The 23301-nt window shown below is 34.4% G+C and overlaps 1 protein-coding gene across 17 annotated transcripts in view; it reads left to right on the forward strand.

The window, feature by feature from the left end:
• PIP5K59B (Phosphatidylinositol 4-phosphate 5-kinase 59B) overlaps positions 1-23301 on the forward strand; it is a 65098-nt gene that overhangs the window by 31761 nt on the left and 10036 nt on the right. For 2 of the 17 annotated variants that reach the window (XM_069507892.1, XM_069507889.1), the window contains exons 13-19: positions 1960-2022; positions 4307-4381; positions 9847-9882; positions 10625-10861; positions 14211-14430; positions 15070-15164; positions 15670-15779. In XM_069507892.1, the coding sequence (XP_069363993.1) occupies positions 1960-2022; positions 4307-4381; positions 9847-9882; positions 10625-10861; positions 14211-14430; positions 15070-15164; positions 15670-15779 (836 nt within the window). Of the gene's footprint in view, positions 1-1959; positions 2023-4306; positions 4382-5029; positions 8695-9846; positions 9883-10624; positions 12233-14210; positions 14431-15069; positions 15165-15669; positions 15780-17373; positions 23105-23301 lie in introns of those variants that run through there. The other 15 variants (XM_034982548.2, XM_034982550.2, XM_034982551.2 and 12 more) reach the window with 11 other exon arrangements.

Raw genomic sequence — 23301 nt, forward strand, 5'->3', positions numbered from 1 at the left:
CTTCCTCGCATAGCACGAAACTACTGATTGTAGCTTTTCATGGCTGATCGGTTCAACCATTTTTGACGAAATTTGTTACAAGGTTAACTTGCATCCAAGGAAGGACATAGGCTACTTTTTAGGGTTCCGTACCTCAAAAGGAAAAACGGAACCCTTATAGGATCACTTTGTTGTCTGTCTGTCGGTCGGTCTGTCAAGAAACCTACAGGGTACTTCCCGTAGACCTAGAATCATGAAATTTGGCAGGTAGGTAGGTCTTATAGCAGACATTCGGGGAAAAATCTGAAAACCGTGAATTTGTGGTTACATCACACAAAAAAAATTAAATTGTGGTCATGAGATTTTTGTTTATTTTTATACGTCATAGTATTTGAATTATCGTGCAAAATGTCGAAAAAGTACGACTGTAATACGGAACCCTCCCTGCGCGAGCCTAACTCGCACTTGGCCGGTATTTTCCCGAAAAATCAAGGGTCTCACGGGATTAAAAAAAAATCCACGCGGAAGAAGTCGCGGGTATCTTCTAGTTGGGATATATTTTCTTGGAAAGGAATTTTAGGTACTTCTTTCTTATCTGATTTCTACTATTCCTGAATTCAAATCTTATTGAATTTCACTCATATAGCTAATATCTTCTACATTATATAAACGTAGATTGTCTACTACACTATTTGTTCAGCTATAACCAAAATATACTGCAGTACGCGGCTGAAAGTAATGTACATGGGCCTTTAGACTGACATTTCGGCTTTGTAGAGCGTTGTCTCTGTCGCTCATACCTATATGACGTTTTGTCGGTCTCAACGACAGAGACAGTGCTCTACAAATTTGCTATCTCCTACTAAAAGTCGATGTACATTACTTTCGGCCGCGTGCTGTACATCTATAGGTAGATATCTAAAATCGTTTCATTATAAAATCTGCTTTTCCTTTGCTGTAATGTAATTGAATTAACTCCTTGCAGAAATGCGTAAGCGACAATGTTTGCATGGCGCTTAAGAGACACTAAAGATTAATTCCCTTATTTGTTCGCATTAAAAACGTTTTAAAATACGTTTGAGCACACTGGTTAAGCAACGTTGTCTCAAGTCGGTAAATGGATGGGTGAGCGACTTTTCGTTTCCTTAGTGACACAGTTTCATCTTAACATCTGATAATAACCGTAATTGTAATTAATGGAAGGGGGCACAACCCACAGTAATGAGGAATAAGACGCCGAGAAAAATGTCTTAAGCGTCGTTCATAGCATGGCGCTTACGCGTATCAGCGAAAAGCAATATGTTTGCCAATTTAATTCATCTAAGAAAAAATTGATTTTATTTATTTTAATGTGCAACATATCATCATCATCATCAACCCATCTCAGGCCAACAACTCAGCAGAGGTTTCCTCTCGGAATGAGAAGGGCTTAGGCCTTATTCTTCCACGCTGGCCCATTTCGGATTGGACTGTACATATATATTCTATTCTTTTGGGTAGTACATTATAGCTAAGGTGTTTCAAAATCGATAATAAGACTAAAAAATTGGTTCTGAAGAACTTGGAATCAAGGAGAAAAACCATTACTTAGTGTTAGTTAATTATTTTTCAGATTTTATAAATATTTATGCATCAAAATTATATACTAAAATAAATTGAAAGAATCGACGGTTGATTAATTTATTGTTGGTAAGTCTTAGAATCGATTTCTATGTACAGCGTGTTATAAAATCCGTGACTCTTTTATAAAACGTTGTATATATTTTTTTATTACTCATTTCACATTATTTTTAATCTATTTTAAATATTTCATCTGATATTCTAAAATTAGGAAAATATAAAGAAAAAATACACAAAAATAGGAGTAAAATATTTTGTTAAAAAGTAATCGATTTTATTGTCATTTTTATTGGCTTATATAATTGAGTGGTAAATATAAGCAATAAATATAATATAAAAGTATATAAACTTGTTGATCAGTGGACCTACCGGAGATCAAAGGCAACCACCGCAAGTTCCGAACCCTGGTCACCAGCTACATAGGTATTGTTGTGTGTGTTGTTCAACGGGGTGGGTGTTGGTGTATTTCAAAAAATTGTTTTTAAACTATGTTTACCTTATACGAGCTATGAATCTGGCTCTAACAAGACGACGATTCCAAATAAAACACATCCTACGACACTATTTAAGCAGCATTGCAAAAATAATTTACTATAGAGCGGCCGTTTTAAGTATGCGTTTTGACATCTGTCAGTTACTCGTAACAATAATGTGCGAGATAATATTATTTTTATGTAACTGACAGATGTCAAAAACCTATACTTTAAACCTATAATAATTTTTTTTATTGTGGCTAATCTTATGTTTTCATCACAGAACTACGTCTCAAGGTTTTTATTTGACTTAATTAAAGTTTTACTATAACTACCATTATTTTAATTTTTTTTAATATTAATTAGTTTCGATGTAAGTAGATACATTGAAAATTAAATCAGAGATTCGTCGGATTTATTTAAAAAAGATGCACCAACACCTAACCTATTTTGAGTAGGCATTCATTTTTATGATGAATGTTAAGTTTGTATTAACTTATATTAATAAAATAATATCAATTTACGGATTTCGTTACACTTGCAATGCAATTTTAACAATTATTTTTTAGGAATTAGGCATGTATTTAAATTTTTAAATTGTTTTTTACGTTGATTTCGATTTTTTTCGCATGACCATTTATTTTAAACATGAAAGTCATGCACGTCCCCTGACATTGATCAAGACATTTCTTTTTTACGAAAATAATGTCTGTTTTCCCTTTTTTCCCACAAATTGTCCGAAATTGGATACTGGCGCGCGTCCTTGGAGGTTTGAGTAAGTCGAGATATTTACGATTTTGCGTCGAATGAAGCATGTTCTCTACATTTTTTGAATATCTTTGTGACGTTACGTCCTTGTACTTCCGAACGAAATTGTTATAATCCGTTGAATAATTGAAACTAGTTTGTAGTTATGTAGAATATTATTTATATTTTTTCATGTCATTAAATACTAGAATAGTTTACCTTACTTCATGTATTATAACAATTTCATTGTATGTGATTTTTAGTTCCTCCGTCGTGTAGTAAGCTAGTTCCTATCGCATACAGAGATGTTTTTAACTATATATTATGTCAAAAAGTATTACTTTTATGAAAATGAACCTAATTGTTAATTTTATTTCTTTGAATGCAGATGTCCGTATAAGTTCTTTTACTGTGTTTCCCCGTAGTTAGATTTTTGAATGTAGCTTTCATCTAGGATTTCGATAAAGCCTTTTTTTCCAAAAAAGTGTTTTTAAGATTTTGGAACATAACTGTTAATTAAAATCGGGCATATCTTTGGAGGTATTGAAAACTCTTTTTTCGGCGACGAAATTAATATGAAAAACATTAAAATTCTAATTTTGCTAGTACTATTTTGGAACATGCTATATCTCTGACTTTGTAAATTATATAAATTCTACCATCGTATTGTTTCCATTATTCTATTAAAATATTTTGCATCGAGAAAGTAAATAAGATATGGAAAATTTTCGGAATGTCCAAAAATAAGGAAATGTTTTTTGTAGAATTTATTACGACTATTCTCCGTTTTATAAAATTGTAAATAGACGCGAATAAATTATTTTTTTATAATTATATCAGCATACTATTTCTATGCTACCCTTTCTATACCTTCTAGCATGATTTTCATCGATTTTTTTTTCTTTCTTTTTTCTTATCTATTTTTTATTTTTCTTAGATTAAGCTTAAAAAATGTTAATTTGCGTTTTGACACGCACAAGTACATAATATTAATTTGATGCTTTTTTGCAGAGCTTATTTCTATTATTTTTTAAAATTTTTTATTTTACAAAGTATTATTGTGGTTGATTATAATATTAATTTCTAATACTCAGTCGAGATGGTCTAACTCTAAAATAAATTTCCGTGTTTTTTTGTCTGATATTATTAAAAAACCGGTTGATAAAGGTTTTTGTAATTTTTGACAGACTCAATATTCTAGACTGCAATTTAATTTAATGTAACATATTTACTATACAAAATGCAATACTGTGAATTTTTGATGAATTCTTTCATTTCATTTATTTAAATCGTTTGAGTGTTACTATAAGCGAAGATCTTAAATTTTGTTCGTTCAATAAATATATTTTTACAGACCGACTACTATTAATTTTTCTTTGCGGCTTAAGGTATTTTACTGATTTATCGACACTTGATGTTACGAAACCACAATAATGCTTTGCGTCTCGAATCAAAGTGGTATAAGTCACAAAAATTGTTTTTTACAGCATTGAAACACTCACCGTCGAAAAGAAAGAGCATCTCGAAGCCGTCAAGACCGCAGGAAGAAATCGACACTACAGGTATGCAGTGTATTCTTTTTTGTACTAAAAGTGTATTTTTATTATTCTTTATCGAAAAACTACGATTTTTTCCACAAAAAATAATAATATGGAAAATTAAAATTTTATTTTTTGCATGTCGAAATTATTTTAATATTTATTTAAGTATATATTTTTGCATGATTAAATAACCGATTTTTTCTATTATTATATGAATAAAAATACACTTAAAACGTATATTAGAAATTGTAGTATTTTTAACACAGTAGCTAGGATTCCCTTATTCCTAACAAGCGAATGTGGTCTTATATTTTTTTGGTACCTACCATAGATAATATTATTATATTATACATTTCAGTTTATTTTTTATCCCCACCCCTCTACCTCCTATCCGGTGTTTGTTATCCCTTATAGCCGTTGTGCGTTTTGTCGTATTTTTTTAATTTTTCAAAAATAAAATAACGTTGCGTGATTTTAACTTAAATTTTTTAAACTGGCAGTCCTTTGCCTGTGTTTTATTTAATTATTAAAAAAAAAAGAAAAGTTGTGTTTTCTGTGCTAACGGTGTTCAGTTGACCCGGCATAAGGACAGACGACCGGGGTGACAAAATAAACTGAAATGTACCACAATGTACCACGAAATTAAAACAAACGATTTTTCAAACACAGGCGGAAAAGTCATCGGTCGACCCATAAGGGATTACAACCCAGACTACTTGAGACAGGCTAGGTTATCACCTAGATCTTCATTGAGATCTAGCATGAGCGATTTTACCGATACGACGATATCTACGTGGAACCAAAGGCATCCACCAATACCGACAGAATATCCCTCAGTACTGTCCGATAGATTGAAAATACTAGATAGAGATAGACTACCGTTCCAAAGACGGATAGACTTCGATACTTCGAATCTAACTACACGAGAACCAGGCCCGTCTTACGCTGATAACGTATACAGATCGTCTGTACATGATCGTATGGAATCCTTATCCGACCAACTAACTAAAGTACTAAGTACTGGAGCGGGCAGTTCACATATAAACGGCAGTCTAGCCGATAGCGGCATACAGACAGACAATACAAGCACCAGCGTTCCACAAATATACGTAGCGGACGCACAAACGTACACCCCGGTCGTCAAAATCCTTAAAGACGCTGCAGTCGATACACGGAACGACAATAACCTCCAAGATATACCATTCATCGATGACGACGAAGACAAATCTTGGAAACGACCGACGAACCTTGAAAAACATAAAAGCATGTCCAACATACCTGAAAAAATCGACGAAGTTAGTTCCAAAGAACATTCCAACGAGAGGCTATCGAGTAGCTTGAACCGAGCGAAATCTCCGACATTCGTCGAGAAATTTAAGAAATTCTTCATGGATATTGGACTAGTCAAATCTGATAGCACACCCGACACTACCAACAATGCGCGAGAAGTTAATACACTACCGAAATCTTTAACATCTAGTTATAGAACTAGAAGTGTAACACCTACAATAAGCGAGAATAGAGAAGCGTCGACCCTACCAAAAGATATGCGTTTCCGTAAAGTCAGATCTACACAAACTGTTTATATAAAACCAGAATCTCCTATAATAATACGTAGCGCCAACGAATTTGAATTGAGGAAACACGTTTCTGTCGTTCAACTTAACGGTGATGAATATATCGAGGATTCGGCAACAGAAACAGTTATGAAAGAAATTGTTTATGTACCGAGTTTGGAAAACGCAGCGATCTATCAAGGGAAAGATAGCGGCAGTACTATCATATTTGTACCGCCGGCGGATTGAAGCTTAATTTTATAAGGGTATATGGGCATTAAGTTTGCAGTTAAAGCTATTCGCTTTGCTCGCGCGGTGTTCTAGAGATGTTATTAATTTTTTTGTAAAGCTAATTCTGATTAAAGTGGGAGCTTTCACGCTTTAAGATTTCTGATGTAAAATTTTCTCCCAAAATTCGGCTTGAGATTATTATATCTTATCATATCTTATCTTAATTCTATTACTGTCATTTTTAGTTAAATTCTTCCGACATTCAAACTGTCATTCATAATTATTAATCGGCCAATAATTTAATTTTTGGATTGCCTAAGCAGCATCTTCTTGCACTGGTATTTCTGTGCGATTGGGATATATAGAAATTTTCGTATCAAAATTCCCACAGAGAAGTGTCTTATTTTTAAATACCATGTTTTAACAGTTTTTTTTTTTGAAATTTTTAGTGTATATTTTAAAGATTGACTATTTGAATTGCTATTTGTGATCTCACCTAATCAGATTTGACTAATACTTCAATCAAATCATTGGAGTTGGAAAATACCTAGATATTATTGTGCACCAAAATAGTATTGTCATACGTTAATAAGTCCTTTTCTTTAACAAAGTAATTTATTTTTATGGCAATATTATTCAGTCATGTAAATAAAGTTTTTGTTATGGTACTAAATTTTACGTATGACAATTCACTTTTTGTGACATACATATAAATTGAAAGACTACATTAGTACCTATGTATGAGGTTCTTTTATGAGAATTTAAGCAGTCCTTGGTAGTTTTTCCTGTATTTATTCCTTTACTTTTGCTACCATACAAATCAGGAATTTGATGGTCAAAAATGTAGAAAAACCCAGCTTAGTAGTAAACTTGTCAATGGTGCCAGTACATTATTTTTCCTTAAATGACTTACTGTTTTTGTCAAATTTTATTTGTCAAAAATTGTATGGTATTTTTTGTCAAATTTTATATTTTGTCAAAAATTGTATGGTATTTTTTTGTCAAATTTTATTTGTCAAAAATTGTATGGTATTTTTTGTCAAAAACAACGATATCAAGTAACTTGTCAACAGATTACAGATAGATTGAGCATTAAAATTTCGGCCTTCAAATAAATTGTAAATCTCAAGCAAAATTCCACCTCTACAACTAGGCTGGGCTCATTTGACTCGATCGAAATAATTGGGTATTTGACTCCAATTTTTTTATTACTTTATTATAAACTAGGATAAAAATAATGACTTAAATTGAAAAAACTAATTAAATCGATCGAATAACAAAAAAGTTATAAGCATTTAAATATTTCTGATTAGACAGAAATAGCGATATAGCATTTTGACGTCACACCTTACTAAATACTAATGCCATAGTAGCTTCGTGCGGTTTCATACAAATTTTCGTTTTGCGAGAAAGGGATAGAAGACCCTCCCACTCCAAAATTAAAATGCCTGTAACTTTGCAAATCTTTGTTGGATTTTAATGTTTTTTTCATCGTACGTCATTATTTTTATCCTAGTTTATAATAAAGTAATAATATTTGTCAAATTCAAAAGTAGGAAAATACCCAATTGTGTAATTTTAAAATTAATTTATTTAAAAAAATCTGTATCGAAATATAGTGGTAGGATTGTGTAGTTAATTATTATTTATTTATCATAATTATTTTGCATCATTAATTTGATTTAAGTAGGTATACATATATTGTATACAAGTTGAATGACCCAGTGATGTGTGTAGAACATTCCTAAAATAATATTTGTATAATATGAAAAAAGTTACTTAGAATGTATAGAAACTTGGATTGTACATAATATATACAGTGTGTTTTATTTGTTCTCGGGTATGTATGTATTATAATTTTAAAATAATATCAATCTTATTATCAAACTAGCTGATGCCCGCGACTTCGTACGCCTGGATTTAGATATTCAAAAATCCCGTGGGAACTCTTTGATTTCCCGGGATAAAAATGCCTATGTCACTCTCCAGGTCTTTAACTATACCCATGCCATATATGTAAAAAAATCACGTCGATCCGTTGCTCTGTTGCGACGTGATTGAAGGACAAATCAACAAACAAACAAACACACTTTCACATTTATAATATGGATACTGATGAAACGTTGAAATGTTAAAAAACATTGAAACAAAATCTGTTTATATTAAAACAATAGTATGACATTATTATGTTAATATATGACAATAATAAAAAACATATGTCACAAAAACTTAGAGCATATTGTAATTTTGTCTGTACATATTGCTGCAGCTGTCAATATTGTCTCAATATTGTAAAAATTAAGTACTAACTTATCTCTGTGGATAGGTATAGCAATAAAATCTGTAAAAGAAGGTCATGTCTACGTGAATTTACTGAAAATTTTATTTCCCAAAAATAGGCTAAAATTGACTTGCCAAAACTAAATTCTGCAAGTTTTATGGACACTTGCCCTTTGAGGCGTAAGTTAACTACTGTATCAATTATTCAATGGTTACCTACTATATTTAATTCTATTCATGATTATTAATTTATTTAAATAATGTATCTTCACAACATTTAGTAATTTTCACTGATTATACAAAACATAAAAATCAATAAAAAGACATAAATAGTTACAGGATGTATAAAGACATAATAAAAAATGTATAATAATTAGAACCGTATTCAAATGAATATTTGTTTTTATACATAAGCGTAATTAGATTAAAGGGAAGTTTGGAGAAAATAAAATCTTATGGTGAGATTATATTTTTGTCAGTAAAAATAGTTGAAACTTAATGGTCTAAAATATACTACTACCAAACAACCTTCTATACCCCTTAGGAGTAAGTGAATTCCTTTCTTGCCTGATCTCTACATCATATTACGAGGAACCTCCTTGCCGTTGCAGTAGACATTAAGTAATTTCATGCTTAGTCAGTCAGTGAGTGGTGTTGCGCTTTTCTTATGCCCATTAGTTCGTCTGCGTGAAAGAAGATTTTTAAAAGTCCGTCGGGAGGTTTTTGTTTTCTTAGAATATAATGTAACAAATGGTAACAATCAGAATGACATTCTGATACACAAACACTTTTGTATTTCTACTATTTATAGGGATGGGATGGATTACATTTATGGGCTCAATCTCTCAACCTAATTACGCTTATGATTCTATTGTACCAATATTGCAATGATCACAAAATAATGTTACAATGTTACAATATAATATAAAATGAAATTATGGAATAAATGAGATTTTACACAAAATAATAATTGTTGTATTGATTTGAATTTACCCGTACCCATTTATAGCTAAAAATAACAGAATGAAATTGGTCTAGTCTAAGATCTTAGCTAAGAGCTAAGATCAGGTCTTGAATAGCAATTTTTAGCAGTTCTACGCTTCACTTGATGGTAAGTGGTAGATATTGCTCTCTAAGATGCAAACGTGCTCATCTTAATAAAATATATAGTCGGCGACAGGTTGACATGGCGTGGATGGGTATGGGGGGGGGGGGGGGCAAGCCCCGCACACCTGCGCAGCCCCCGCGCTAATCCGGTGCGGGTGACGTGCGGGGCGTTCCCTCCCCGATTGCCATCGCAACCTGTGAAAGTCGTATCTTATACTTTAATTATACAAAAATATATTACCTACAAATATAATTTAATATACATTTCTGTAAATTAATAAGTAAATATATTGCACGCATTCAATCGGATAGGGGCTACAACTTCAAGTGGCGTCGCCGTGAAAGCAGGTGAGACTGACAGTAAATGCTATAATTATACACCTCTTATACAGTCTGTAAATACATGTAAATGTGACTTCGCTATGTATCTGATAACTATTGTTTGCTTAGAACAGATAAGATATTACATAAATGCCTATACATATACATATGTATAGATTTATGCCGTGTATAATTGGATTTTTTACAAAAATGAATATAAACACGTAACTTTGCTTATACATATTTAAAACTAAAAAACTAAATATGTTAGAAGCTCAAGTTTATACCCTTATAAGTAATTCATAAAGTAATCTTATTGTCATAATTCTATTCTTTCCATGCTGCTATTGACCTATTGGATCTATATTACTATTGGGTATACCACTTTACTTTAAACCTCTCTTCCTTAAAAATCTGCATGCTATATTTTTATACTACAAAATATTCACTCTCAATCTAACAATGCACCAATAATAAATACGATACATTGGCGGTCAAGCTCAATACAAAAAATATAAATACAAACATGCTATTTTGGACATATAAACCGTCTCCGTATCGCCAAATGTAACTTACTACTAACTACGCTTCCAATTGAAAAAAAACACACAAAAAACTTTTGTTACTCCGTGCTTTTAACTAACTCTCCTTCCGGTGCCAATATAATAATACTATTTACGTGATGTATATTTTATTTATACTGTGTATATTTTCATTATTTATTGTAATAAATCTATACAAATTTGTCGAGTTTCTCTTCACCCTGTAGTGTCACTAACCGATGTAACAGCTCAAATTACGCCCACGTCAGTAACTTCGCCGGTTTCTACAGCTGCTAAATTAGCGCCAGCGCTCCCGAAGACGGCGACATCAGAACCTGATGTAGCGTTTCCAGCAGTTCTCAAAGGCTCTCAGAAACAGAGAGTGCCTCCACCCGTCCCGCCACGAGGCTCCCCTAAAACGAAACGGGGAGGCGGCGTCTCTCAAGTTAGCCTTGAGACCAAAGGTGATTATCCAAGCTTGCACATATCCGTTAACGAAATACCACCGCAGACACCCTTAACGAGTAGCGATGACGATTTCGGTTATTATGGGCATGATATGAAATTTAGAAAACCCGCATGCCGTCCTGCACCCTCCATATCCGATCATTCACTTAAAGTTACTAAATTAGCAGCATCGAACTCTTTCTTGGGCTACGCAGATGAAGGAGACAGCATCACACAAAGAAATAATACGGGAAAAGATTTGATAGCACAGTCCACTATGATGGCTAAGTTTAATATAGACAATGCTGTGAGAGAACATCTAGATTCAGGTGATTATGATGATGCATCATTCACTGATTCGAGTGAGGATGAAGTTATTATCGTACATGAAATGCTTGAAGGCAACAAAGTTGTTATTGACACGCTAGATCCTAAATCGAAGCATCTTCTAAGTACATTGACACCTGTTGAAAGCGTTTCAGAGACTCATTCGTATACAAACGAATCGCCTAAAACGAGTCTCGGACAGAAAATGAAATCAAGTTTGATGTCAAGAATAAACACTTTGAAAAAGATACCTACAGTGAACCGGGATTTGAATCTAGAGGCAGAATCAGATGAGAATCCGAAGCGAAATCAAATAGGCGAGAAGAGCAAAGGTGGTTTAATGTACGGGTTATCGAAGAAATTCAATTTCAACCAATCGAAGAAGGATAAGAACCGTGAGGACGCTCGTACGAAGTCTAAACCTAAGATTGAAATCAAAACGTATACAGAAGAACATTCTAGAGACAACGCGAATAAAGATGAAGTAGTTTGCCATAAGAAAGCTAAAACTAAAATTGATATGTTCCAAAAGCACATACTAAAAATTCAAGCAGAAGACAGTGCCTCAGTTGCGTCTTCACGAGATAGTATTCTATCAACTGTTGAAAGTCGTGACTTGTTTAAAGAAACTAAGAAAGTTTTCGAACCAGAACCACCGAAGCCAGCTCCCACCGTAAATAAGAGACCTAATTACAATAAAAAACGAAGAGCACCAGAACCAGTACCATTGAAAACTAAACCGGGCAATGTTCACGATAAAATAAGGAAGTTTTCTGTAACCATCGTACCTGAACCAAATCCACCGAAATTCGAACCTAAAAAAATAGAAAGACCGAAGCCAAGCGGTGTCATGAAGTTACACGATAATAACATACTATATTATGATATGAGGAAGGAATTTGAAGAAATTGTGTAGATTACATATTTTCAAAATGTCATTGTGAAGATATTCCGAGATTTTTAGGCCGAATAAATTGTTTTGAAGCGAAATTGGAAAGAGATTATAAAGCATGTTTTTTTTCTAAAATACAAATGTCTTTCATGTATTTCGTAGTTTTATTGTGACATAAATTATGTAGTTATCGTTCGCATTGTGATTTGCATTTTTATAAGCTTGCTCTAACTCATGTGATATTTTTGTAATACTGTGTAATATTTGTTTTCTATTATTAAATTATTGCACTAGGTTTCATCTTATTTCACCTTTTGTTCGTGTTCACGTTTTATTTTCACTTACTTAATCGTTTTGGGCATTAACACTGCCCTTTGTTTGTGTTCACGTTTTATTTTCACCCAATCGTTTTTGGCATTAACACTGCCCTTTGTTTGTGTTCACGTTTTATTTTCACTTGTTTCATCGTTTTGGGCATTAACACTATAAAACACTATAACCAATGTGTTTGTAAAATGATTTAGCATGATACTATTCATCATTAGTAGTTTTACATGTAGCATTTAACCTTTATTATTATCAATTCGGCACGATTTAAAACTGTGTGTTTATCATGCATAACTTTACTAGTACCTCTCTTCAGTAACTTTACAACTTAGTTAATACTGCCTGCCGTTTAGTGTTCATCATTAACAACAGTAACACGTTTTTAGTCTCTTAAAAAAACACATCGACTATCGTATCATGAAATTCTTCATCAGCGCTATCTTTAGTTCGACTCTAATTTTACTTAATAGTTCATCATATATAACTTTATATGTTGTAACTTTACTACGAGTAACACCTGTTTTCATACGTAACATATCTTCACTACTTAGTAGTCGTAGAAGCGCGTGTCCCTTAATCGTCATCATTAAAGCAAGCGTTGAGTAATACGTTTTTAGTCTCTTAAAAAAATACATCGACATCATTTCTTCATCAGTGCCAGCGCTAACTTTAGTTCGACTCTAGTCTCTAGTTTTACTTAATAGTTCATAATATTTTTAATGTCATAGCTTTACTGGCACCTGTTTTCATACGTAACGTATCTTCACTGTTTAGTAATGGCGCGTCTCCCTTAATCGTCATCATTAAAGCAAGCATTTAGTAGGTAGCGTATTCGTCTCTTGAAAAAACATCATCGCACCTATCATGGAATTTTTTTTGACCATAATAAACAATTTAACTTCACCAGTGCCTGCACTGTCTTTAGTTCGACTCTAGTTTCACTTAATTGTTCATCATATTATTTATATCTGATGTCATTGTATAATTCAGCGTGATTAAAAATCTTGTATTTATCATAGGTACATAACTTTACTAGCGCTTATCCTAAAAGTTAATTACTAAAGCAAGCATTTAGTAGCATTTTATCGTCTCTTGAAAAACACATCGACCACCGTATAAGTCCTGCAAATTGCTATTGCGCTGGAACCGTCTCATTAACATCCAAATGACGTCATTTTGACGTAAGGCGAAGTAAAAATATACCATCAGCTCGAAACTTCAGTCTAGTGCTGACGTCACTAAAATGGCGGCCACGCGAATTAACAATTTGCGGGATTTGTACTGTAAAATTTCTCGACCTAAATAATTCAACTTCACTAGTGCCTGCACCACTTAAGGCGAAATGCATCTTAAAAGCGGTTTTAAGACACATTTCGAATATTCAAAGAATCAAGTTTTGCCTCAAAAACTACAAATTTCTTTATTTATTTTTTAATATTATAAGACTTAAAGATACTCTTTAGTGAATTACGAGAGCCAAATTACGTTTCGAATTTAGCTCGATACAAAAAAAATCGCGAAGTTTATAATTACCAGTTTTATTCGATTGATATAAAACCAAGTTCAATAAAATTTCGTGTTTACGTTCAACATTCAATACACTAAGCGATTACGTTACACCCGTGTACAACTTCAATCCCATTTCGCCTTAAGTTCGAATGACTTTAGTTTCACTTAATAGTTCATAATATATTTGTTGTGTTCATCATGCATAACTTTACTAGCACGTCTCGTTAGTAACTTTACTACTTAGTTAATAGTGCCTTCCTTTAAACGCTCATCATCAAAGCTAGCACTCTAGTAACGCTAGTTGTTTATAGCTGGGCCGCCTCAATCCTGTTGTTCGACGCCGCCGCCGCCCTTCGAAGAATCTCTGCCTCCGAGGACCAGTCGCACAAACTCATCTTCAACGACCTCCTCAAGTGCATCAGGGAGAAGAAGAGGAGCGTCTAGTGCTGCAAGTGTTATGACAACGTCGTCTGCTTCGTCGTTAGCGTTGACCCCGGCCGCGCTTAGCAGTGCGAGGAGCAATGAAGCTAGGTAAGCTATAGACGAAGGGGGGAGGGGGGGTTCTTCCATCATCCCTAGACATCTAAATATATAAAAGGAAAAGGCCGATTGATCTATAAACGCACAGCTCAAGCTACTGGACGGATCGGGCTGAAATTTGGCATGCAGATAGCTATTGTGATGTGGGCGTCCGCTAAGAAAGGATTTTTGAAAATTCAACCCCTAAGGGGTTAGAATAGGGGTTTGAAATTTGTGTAATCCACGCGGACGAAGTCGCGAGCATGCCAAATTTCAGCCAGATCCGTCCAGTAGTTTGAGCTGTGCGTTGATAGAACACTTAGTCAGTCAATCAGTCACCTTTTCCTTTCTAATCTAATCTAATCTAAATCAGCCTGTGCTGTCCCACGTCTGGGCAAAGGCCTCCCTCCGATCCTTCCACAATTTTCTATTTCGTGCCTCTTCAGGCCACGTAACTGTAAATTTATCTAATTCATCACGCCAACGTCGCCTCGGCCGACCACGCTGGCGTTGATGATTCTGGGGCGTCCAAAAAGAAGCAGAACCTTTTCCTTTATATATAAAAATTATAACCACAGCCATTCTTATCCAATTTATACCAGCTGTCATTTGAGGTTTGTGTTATATTTATAGTTACGTAAATAATTTCAGTGTATGTTGGACGCCCCCCGCGTCAGTGGAGGGTTCCACGCCTACGTGGACGGAGGGGACCCCCAGTTTCACGGAGTCCAGTAGTAGTGAACAAGGTAATTATATTATTAAAGACTAGATGATGCCCGCAACTTCGTCCGCATAGATTTAGGATTTTAAAAATCTCGAAGGAACTCTTTGATTTTCCGGGATAAAAAATTGCTTATGTCAATTTCCGAGATGCAAGCTACCTTTGTAACATATAAATCGGTTAAACAGAGTGGCCTTTAAGAATCCCGTAGGAGCTTTTTAATTTTCCGGAATGTGCCCCTATGCCCCTCCCAGGAATGTAAGCTAACTCTGTACCAAATTTCATCAAAATCGGTTAAACCGTTGGGTCGTCAAAAGATTGGTATGGATTATTTTATTTAGTTTTGTATAGCGTTGTCCCTGTCGTTGAGATCGACTAAACGTCATATAGGTATGAGTGACAAAGAACGCTCTACAAAGCCGAAATGTCATGCTCTTCCCCCCGGACGTGTCGGAAAGGGACTCGCAACACTTAGGCACACTAGTTTAACCACCACAAGGCATTGATATTATACTAGGTATATTTTCTAGGCTACCCCCTAACACCATACCGAGGCGCCACCCCTAGTTCAGGCAGACGGTCCCCTCGCCCCGCACCGCCGCCGAGAGCCACCCCTATCAACTGCCTCACTAGCGAAGTGGTAAGTAACTGACTGACTAACCCAGTTACTCGCTTCGACTAACAGCATAACCTAAACTGCATCGAATACTATACACTGCTTGGCAACCACCGGTTAGAAATCGGTTTAAACTGGAATAAATTAAACTAAACCCTAAACCCTTCTCGTTCTGAAAGGAGTCCCGTGCTCTGTAGTGGGTCAGCAATGGGTTGAATGAATAACGAATGAGAAGGGCTTAGGCCAAATTTCGTCAAAATTGATTAAACGGATGTACCGTTAAAACTGGTAGACAGACAAACACACTTTCGCATTAATAATATTAGTACGGATAAATTAGCGTTTTGACGAAGTTTCAAAATGTGTGTGTGCAAATATTATAAAAGTTAAATCTAGTTTAAACTGGTTTTAACCGGTTTCACACCAACTATAACCGCTTTAACACAACTGGTAAAGGGTAGTACTTACTAATTTACATAACATCCACTATTTAGGAATGCATTATACCTATAGTACGCGACAGGTCGGGATGGCAATCGGGGTATGAGGCAGGGGCGCAACCCGCATGTGACCCGCGCTGTGCGGATGTGTGGGGGCGTCCCCAGTTCGATTGCCATCTTGACCTGTCGCGTACTATACTTAGGCTCAAGGCACATTACTGAACTTTACATTAGCAGTTTTAAACTTGTCGCTTCGTTTCTACTCTGCCCCAATGTGTCTTGGCCCTTACGTAGACATGCTTAACTAAACACATGCAACGTACTCGTACAGTAGTCTGCAGGTAATTTTGTAAAGTACGCGGCAAAAAGTGATGTACATCGACCTTTAGAAGGAGATAGCAGATTTGTAGAGCATCGTCTCTGTTGTTGAAACCGACATAACGTTATATATGTAGGTATGAGTGACAGAGAAAGCTACAATGCCGAAATGTAATTCTAAAGGCCGATGTACACTACTTTCTGCCGCGTACTTTACATCGACCTTTAGAAAGAGATTTCAGCTTCGTAGAGCGTTGTCTCTGTCACTCATACTTATGTGACGTTTTGTCAGTCTCAACGACTGAGACGAAACCGCCATCTCTTCCTAAGGTCGATGTACAATATTTCCTGCCGGGTCGTAGATAGAGTAATAAAGCTAGATAAAGGAAAGTTTGCTTTCCCATTCACACTACAAAGAGAGCACAGATAAAGTTACTAATGTGATAAACAGAGACGCAGCTAACCTACTTTTTGTCCCTTATCGTGTAACAGATTTTTTTCAAAAATACATACAAGGAATACAACTTTAGTTGCAAAACAAACTTTGAGAATTCGTGGCGTCATTGTATTTCTCATTAGTTATTTACTTGTTTTCACATAAAAAACGTTTAGTACAATTATTGTTGATCGGTTAATACAAATATTGACTACTAAACAATGGTAATAATTTTCGTGTTATTCATCGTTACGTCGTGCTATCGCTATCTCATACGCGGTTACACAGTACTTTAATCCAGCTTTTTTACTCAATCTACGTACCGGATACTGTAATATTAATAGTGAAATATTTTCAGCCTACCCGCAACCTTAATTAATGCTACAATTTTTTTTGGACGCTGCTTCTATGGTGGGTTTTATAGTTGCAATTAAAACAGAGAGTAGAATTTGATTACAAATGATAAAAAATATAAAAAATTAACCAACCATTATGTCGTAGATCCAAAATGGATGAAATCTATTTTAATAGGGTATTTGAAAGGTTTTTAAAAACTCACTGATGTCTCTATAGAAAATGTATATTATTATTTTACGTTCTATTACACTGACTCTTGACTCTGAGTACAGCCGTACTCAGAGTCGCTTAATCGTTACTTAAGTTTAGTTAAAACGAGACAGAGCTATATCTCTTACATAAATCTATCTCGTTTTAACTCAATTTTTATCTTTCGATTAGCGACTCTGAGTACGGCTGATAGTGCAGATTATTTAAATATCCCGCGAAAACGCTTTCCTGACAATATGACGCCTCATACGTCACCTGCTCGTAAACTTTGGTTGTTGACTACTGCTGAGAATACGAGTTTACAAGCAGTTGACGTCATCAACCATTCGGCCAATCACAGTCGTTTACGATCACGTGACTAAATTAGACAAAAAAAATATTCTTTGTCGATTTTGTCATAAAATATCTCATATTTTTAGGGTTCCGTACCTCAAAAGGAAAAACGGAACCTATATAGGATCACTTTGTTGTCTGTCTGTCTGTCGGTCTGTAAATAAACCTACAGGGTACTTCCCGTTGACCTAGAACCATGAAATTTGGTAGGTAGGTCTTATAGCAGACATAAGGGGGAAAATCTGAAAGCCGTGAATAAGTTGTTACATCACACAAAAAAAAATTAAATTGTGGTCATGAACTAAAAATTAGTATTTTCAATTTTCGAAGTAAGATAACTATATCAAGTGGGGTATCATATGAAAGGGCTTCATTTGTGCATTCTAAAACAGATTTTTATTTATTTTCATGCATCATACTTTTTGAATTATCGTGCAAAATGTCGAAAAAATACGACTGTAGTACGGAACCCTCAGTGCGCGAGCCTGACTCGCATTCGGTCGGTTTTTTTATTTAAATACAATTATTATTTTCTGCTTTTTTTGGTTTTGTTATTTATTTCTCTACTATTAAATATTTTTATAATTTCAAGTCTCTAACTTCTCGGCAAGTTCGAGCAAGTTCAAATCGAGTGCAAAATTTGCACCGAACAGACAACCAAACAGAGCGATTTAATATAAACGTGTTAAAGAAACCACATTAAAACAGGCCCATTCGTTTAGGAGCTACGATGTTGCGAACAAACAAAATTAGTCAAAGACATAACCCCCCCGTTTTTCACGTTGGTTATTAAAATGTATAATCAAACAGCTATTTATAGACTTTTGAAAGCTAGCTTTTTAGGACAAATTTTATTTTAGTGGCAATTACATAATATAATATAATATAAAGTACGAATCACAAAATGTGGTGCTTCTATATTATGGAGTGCGTAAAAAGTGGTTTTGAATATTTTAGTATGGAGCTTGGCCTAGTAGTCCGCCATTTTCTTTTTTCCAAAACAGCGCCCACGCATAAAATCTGTTTCAATCAATAGCTGGCACCAATACATACAAGTATTGTATGAAAAAAAATCTTTCAAAGTGTCACGTTTCTGAGATACTAGCTATCAAAGTTTTACTGGTGGTTAGACTGTTGTACTGATGACGCTACCAGCCGCTCGATTGTGGTAGAATGACAGCTACAATGTCACGATCTCAACCACCTCTGATTGGTTGACGCTCGCTAACTATTGGCTACAATGCATTGTTGCAACAAGAATCGCACAAAATACAGCCAATCACAAAAATTGAGATTGTAATAATGATTGATGCAGGTTTTACGAAATCGACCTACAGTACAACTTAGATAGCTTATATCTCGGAAACGTGACACTTTTGAAGATTTTCAGCCGTACTCAGAGTCGCTAATCGTTACTTAAGATTCAGCTAAAACGAGACAGATTTATGTGAGAGATATAGCTCTGTCTCGTTTTAAATAAACTTAAGTAACGATTAAGCGACTCTGAGTACCGCTGTTAGTCTCATAAAATCAGTCGTTTGTATTGCTGCCACTTGCCAGCTATTTTATATGTGACCGCTATTTTGGAAAAAAAGGAAAATGGCGGACTGCTAGGTAGGCCAAAATCTTCAAAGCCCTTTGTAATACTTGTTAAAAAAATAAGCAATAATAAGATTTCAATAAATATGTTTAAAAAGAGTTTTAAGCTGATCCCACATTAAACTACATGTCGAATGCAACGTTATGTTCGTACGGGTAACTTATCACAATTTTCGTAGGGATCTTTAATTTTTTTGAAATAAAATATATATTAGTATAGCTTAGTATCTATAGCTTCCACCTACCTAATCGACTCGCATCGGAAAGCCCAACGTTGGAAGACACACACCTCCCCTATTCTTTAAAATACGGTCAAGTTAATGTCATTAATTTGTTTTATATGTTTTAACCATGTTTTCGCACATGTAAGCTTATTAAATGTAAACGTTTATTAAGAAACAGACTAACTCCCGTGGGATATCTCAGTTGGTTAGAGCCCAATACCTACGACTCACTATTGGCCACAACGCATTGTTGCAACAAGAATCGCACAAATTCAGCCAATCAGAACAATTGAGATTGTAATAATGATTGATGCAGGTTTTAGACAATCGCCCTACAGGTGTATTGGCGCAAGACCAAGACTGGCTAAGTCTCGTCTTGTTACGACCAGTGCGCCATGTTCAGAGTTCACACATAATGCAATGTGCGATCAGCCTAAACCCCTGTATTTTCTCACAATTATAGGTGTTGCCATGTTATATTTTTTTTATAACTGTGTATATAAATATACAAATATATTATTATGCCAAATGTTCGGACCCTTTATATAAATAGTATAATCATTAAATTGAATTTTAGTGTTCCTTCAAATATGTGGTCGTTGTAGCGAGTAATTTTTAAGTAAATAAATAAATAAAAATTAATTTGTTGGGATAATTTTGTAAAATTTTGCAGATTTTTTTATTTTTTTTAAAACTTGACTAGTGAAAATGATATTTTATTTTTCTACATTATTTTATATTTGTCTCTTTTTATAAGTAACTTAATTATAATTAAATGTAAGAAATGATGTAGGTATATTTTTTGCGCGGTGGACTTTTTGAAAAAAACAAAATATCTGCAAAAATTTATAAAATAAAATTCCTTTTTGAATAAAATCGAAATAAGCTCACGACTGAAAATATCTAGTACGTGTTTTAAAACAACGTTATAAATAAAATTATTAAGTAGGAAAAAGGGAATTTTAGATCTGATAATTGTTTTATTTTTTTAATGATTTAGGCAAATCGATTCTGTGGTGTGTCATTTTTATTTACGCCATTTGAGTACAATTCTTTTTCTAACTGGCTTTACGGCTCTTGGTTCTAGTCCTTTTGAGCCGTACAATCCGATTTTGTAGTGTGGCGTTTTTTAAACAAAATGATAAGAAAAATATTTTTAAAATGTAAACGTCATATCTAAAGCATATCACTTGTATATGCGTCGGATGACTAATAACCACTAACTCTGATTCAATACACAGAAAAAAAGTCCTTTTTTTCCCCATATTTATCCCTCTATTTTGAAGTTATGCTCAGTGTTGCCAACATATAGACGACCAATGCTACTGTTGATAGCTTAGTGTTGCCAGTGGGAATATAATCACAGTTTTAATAACAGAAAGGTTGTTTGTTAACGAAAGCAATCGATAAATCGCTTAAATAAAATATGTAATCAGCTTTATGTGAGTGGTTATAATGATAATGTACATACATTTATTCGTACCATCCTGTAAGTAATTTAAAACGAAAATGCATATGTAGGTACCTACCTATCTATATTTTCTCAAATTCTAGATTTTCTCAATGTTTTCCTTCACTGTTAAAACAAGTGATAGGTATAATATACTATCTTAAAACGCACATAACTCTGAAAAGATAAAGTTCAGTAAATGTGGATATCTTTAGATCGTGTTTCAAATTGGGCTTTTTTTCTTACCTTGGCTAATGGGATGATAGTAAAATAAGGCAAACCGCTATTTTTTGACTAAATAACTTTCAAAGTTCAAGTAATATTACAATTTTAATGTACTTACCGCATTATTGACAGTTTGGAAGTTGGGAACAAAAATAATTAAGATAATGTATTCCCACTATCCAACCTGGCAGAGGGTGGAAGATGACACATAAAGTTCCCAACTGCCAACCTTGGAAAGCTACGTTGGAAGATGGGAATAAGTCATTTTAATACCTTATTAATATCTAGTCTATAATATGTAATAAAACATTATTTTCCCGTCTTAAATTACTTACAGAATGATTGATTACCTAATCTTAAAACACTTTCTTGAGAAATGTGACCAATATTGTGACAAATGTATGTATGTATACAATTGAACTTTTTAACGCACGTGTAAGATTGAGACCTACATCGATATAAGTGAAAAAATGAACGATGGCTATGAATGGCATCTCAGTGTATGGGCAGCGCGTATTTTGCAATGGGGATCCACAGGCAAACTGATCTCAGAAGGCGCCACAAGAGGACCGCCCAATGTTAAATTAAAATCAACAATTGTTTGTTTAATTTGTTTAATCTACGAGTGTTTCGTAAACTATTTTAATATGTAGACGCTGGAAGCTCCTACAATTAAAATTATGGTGTTTGACATAAATAAATAAAATAGGAATATTTTTTATTCAATTAAACTTTAACCTACAAGTAATTTGTAATCGTCGTCGTTGTTTGATATCCTACCCGTATGGACGGTTCGCTTATACGCCACCTGTCGTCATAAATTGGCAGTATGGATCCCCTTTGATCAGGATGAAGGAATCGATCATCAAGATGCAAGCTATCTCTTTACCAAATATCTTCAAAATCCACTAAACAGTTGGGTCATGAAAATGTAAGTAACGACAGACACACAGATAAGACACCCTGTCACATTTATAGTGTTAGCAGTAATTAATTCGTGTCTATGCTTCCTGAAAAAAATGGTCACATTTCCAAGAAAAAATTCAAATGGTGTGTGAAACCGTTCCGTTGTTCGTTGTTATGCCCGTTCTGCGCGTACGCCACGACAGCCAGCGAATTCGGTTCCCGGCAGGGGAAATTTGGAATTTTATAATTTTGAAATTTCCTTTGGTCTGGGCTGGTGGGAGGCTTCAGCCGTGGCTATTTACCAATTACCACTCTACCGGCCAAGCCGTGCCGCAAGCGATTTAGAGTTTCAATACGATGCCGTGGAGACACCGAAGGGGTATAGGTTTAATAAAAACTGCCATACCCCTTCCAGATTAGCTCACTTTCATCTTAGACTGCATCATCACTTACCACCAGGTGAGATTGTTGTCAAGGGTTAACTTGTATCTGAATTTTAAAAAAAATCGCAGGGTTCGCGGGTTATGGTGGCGTGAGTGTAGAGCGGGCTTTATTGTAAAACCATATATTATTCTGTTGTTGTTAACTATTTAAGATAAACAGAAATCGTAGAATAAACATTTTAAAGTACTATGCTAAATTAATTTCTAATCCAAAATCCTTATCCTAACAACTAAAACTAATCTTATTGAAGCTTCTTTAGTACCGTTGTGATTTGAAACTCGGTGAAACTAATACATCTATTATAGTATAATATACCTATTAAATTATTTATTATAGATGTAATCATCTATAGGATAAAGCTTGCGGTGTTTTCTATTATATACAACTACAGTATTATTAAGTAATGAACTTATACTTATAAAAAAGCATGATAGCAAATAATATAATCAATATTGGGAAGGTAACAAGTAATTTATTATTAATAATTTATTTGTCCCACGTTGTACCCACAATATAAGAAAAATAATTGCCGCGCTTTTTGCATGTCTTTATAATTTGTCATAACGTCAGGGTTGCCACATAACTTATTTTAGAATCCTACTAA

This window comes from Maniola hyperantus, chromosome 27, assembly GCF_902806685.2.
Source record: "Maniola hyperantus chromosome 27, iAphHyp1.2, whole genome shotgun sequence".
Lineage (NCBI taxonomy): Eukaryota > Metazoa > Arthropoda > Insecta > Lepidoptera > Nymphalidae > Maniola > Maniola hyperantus.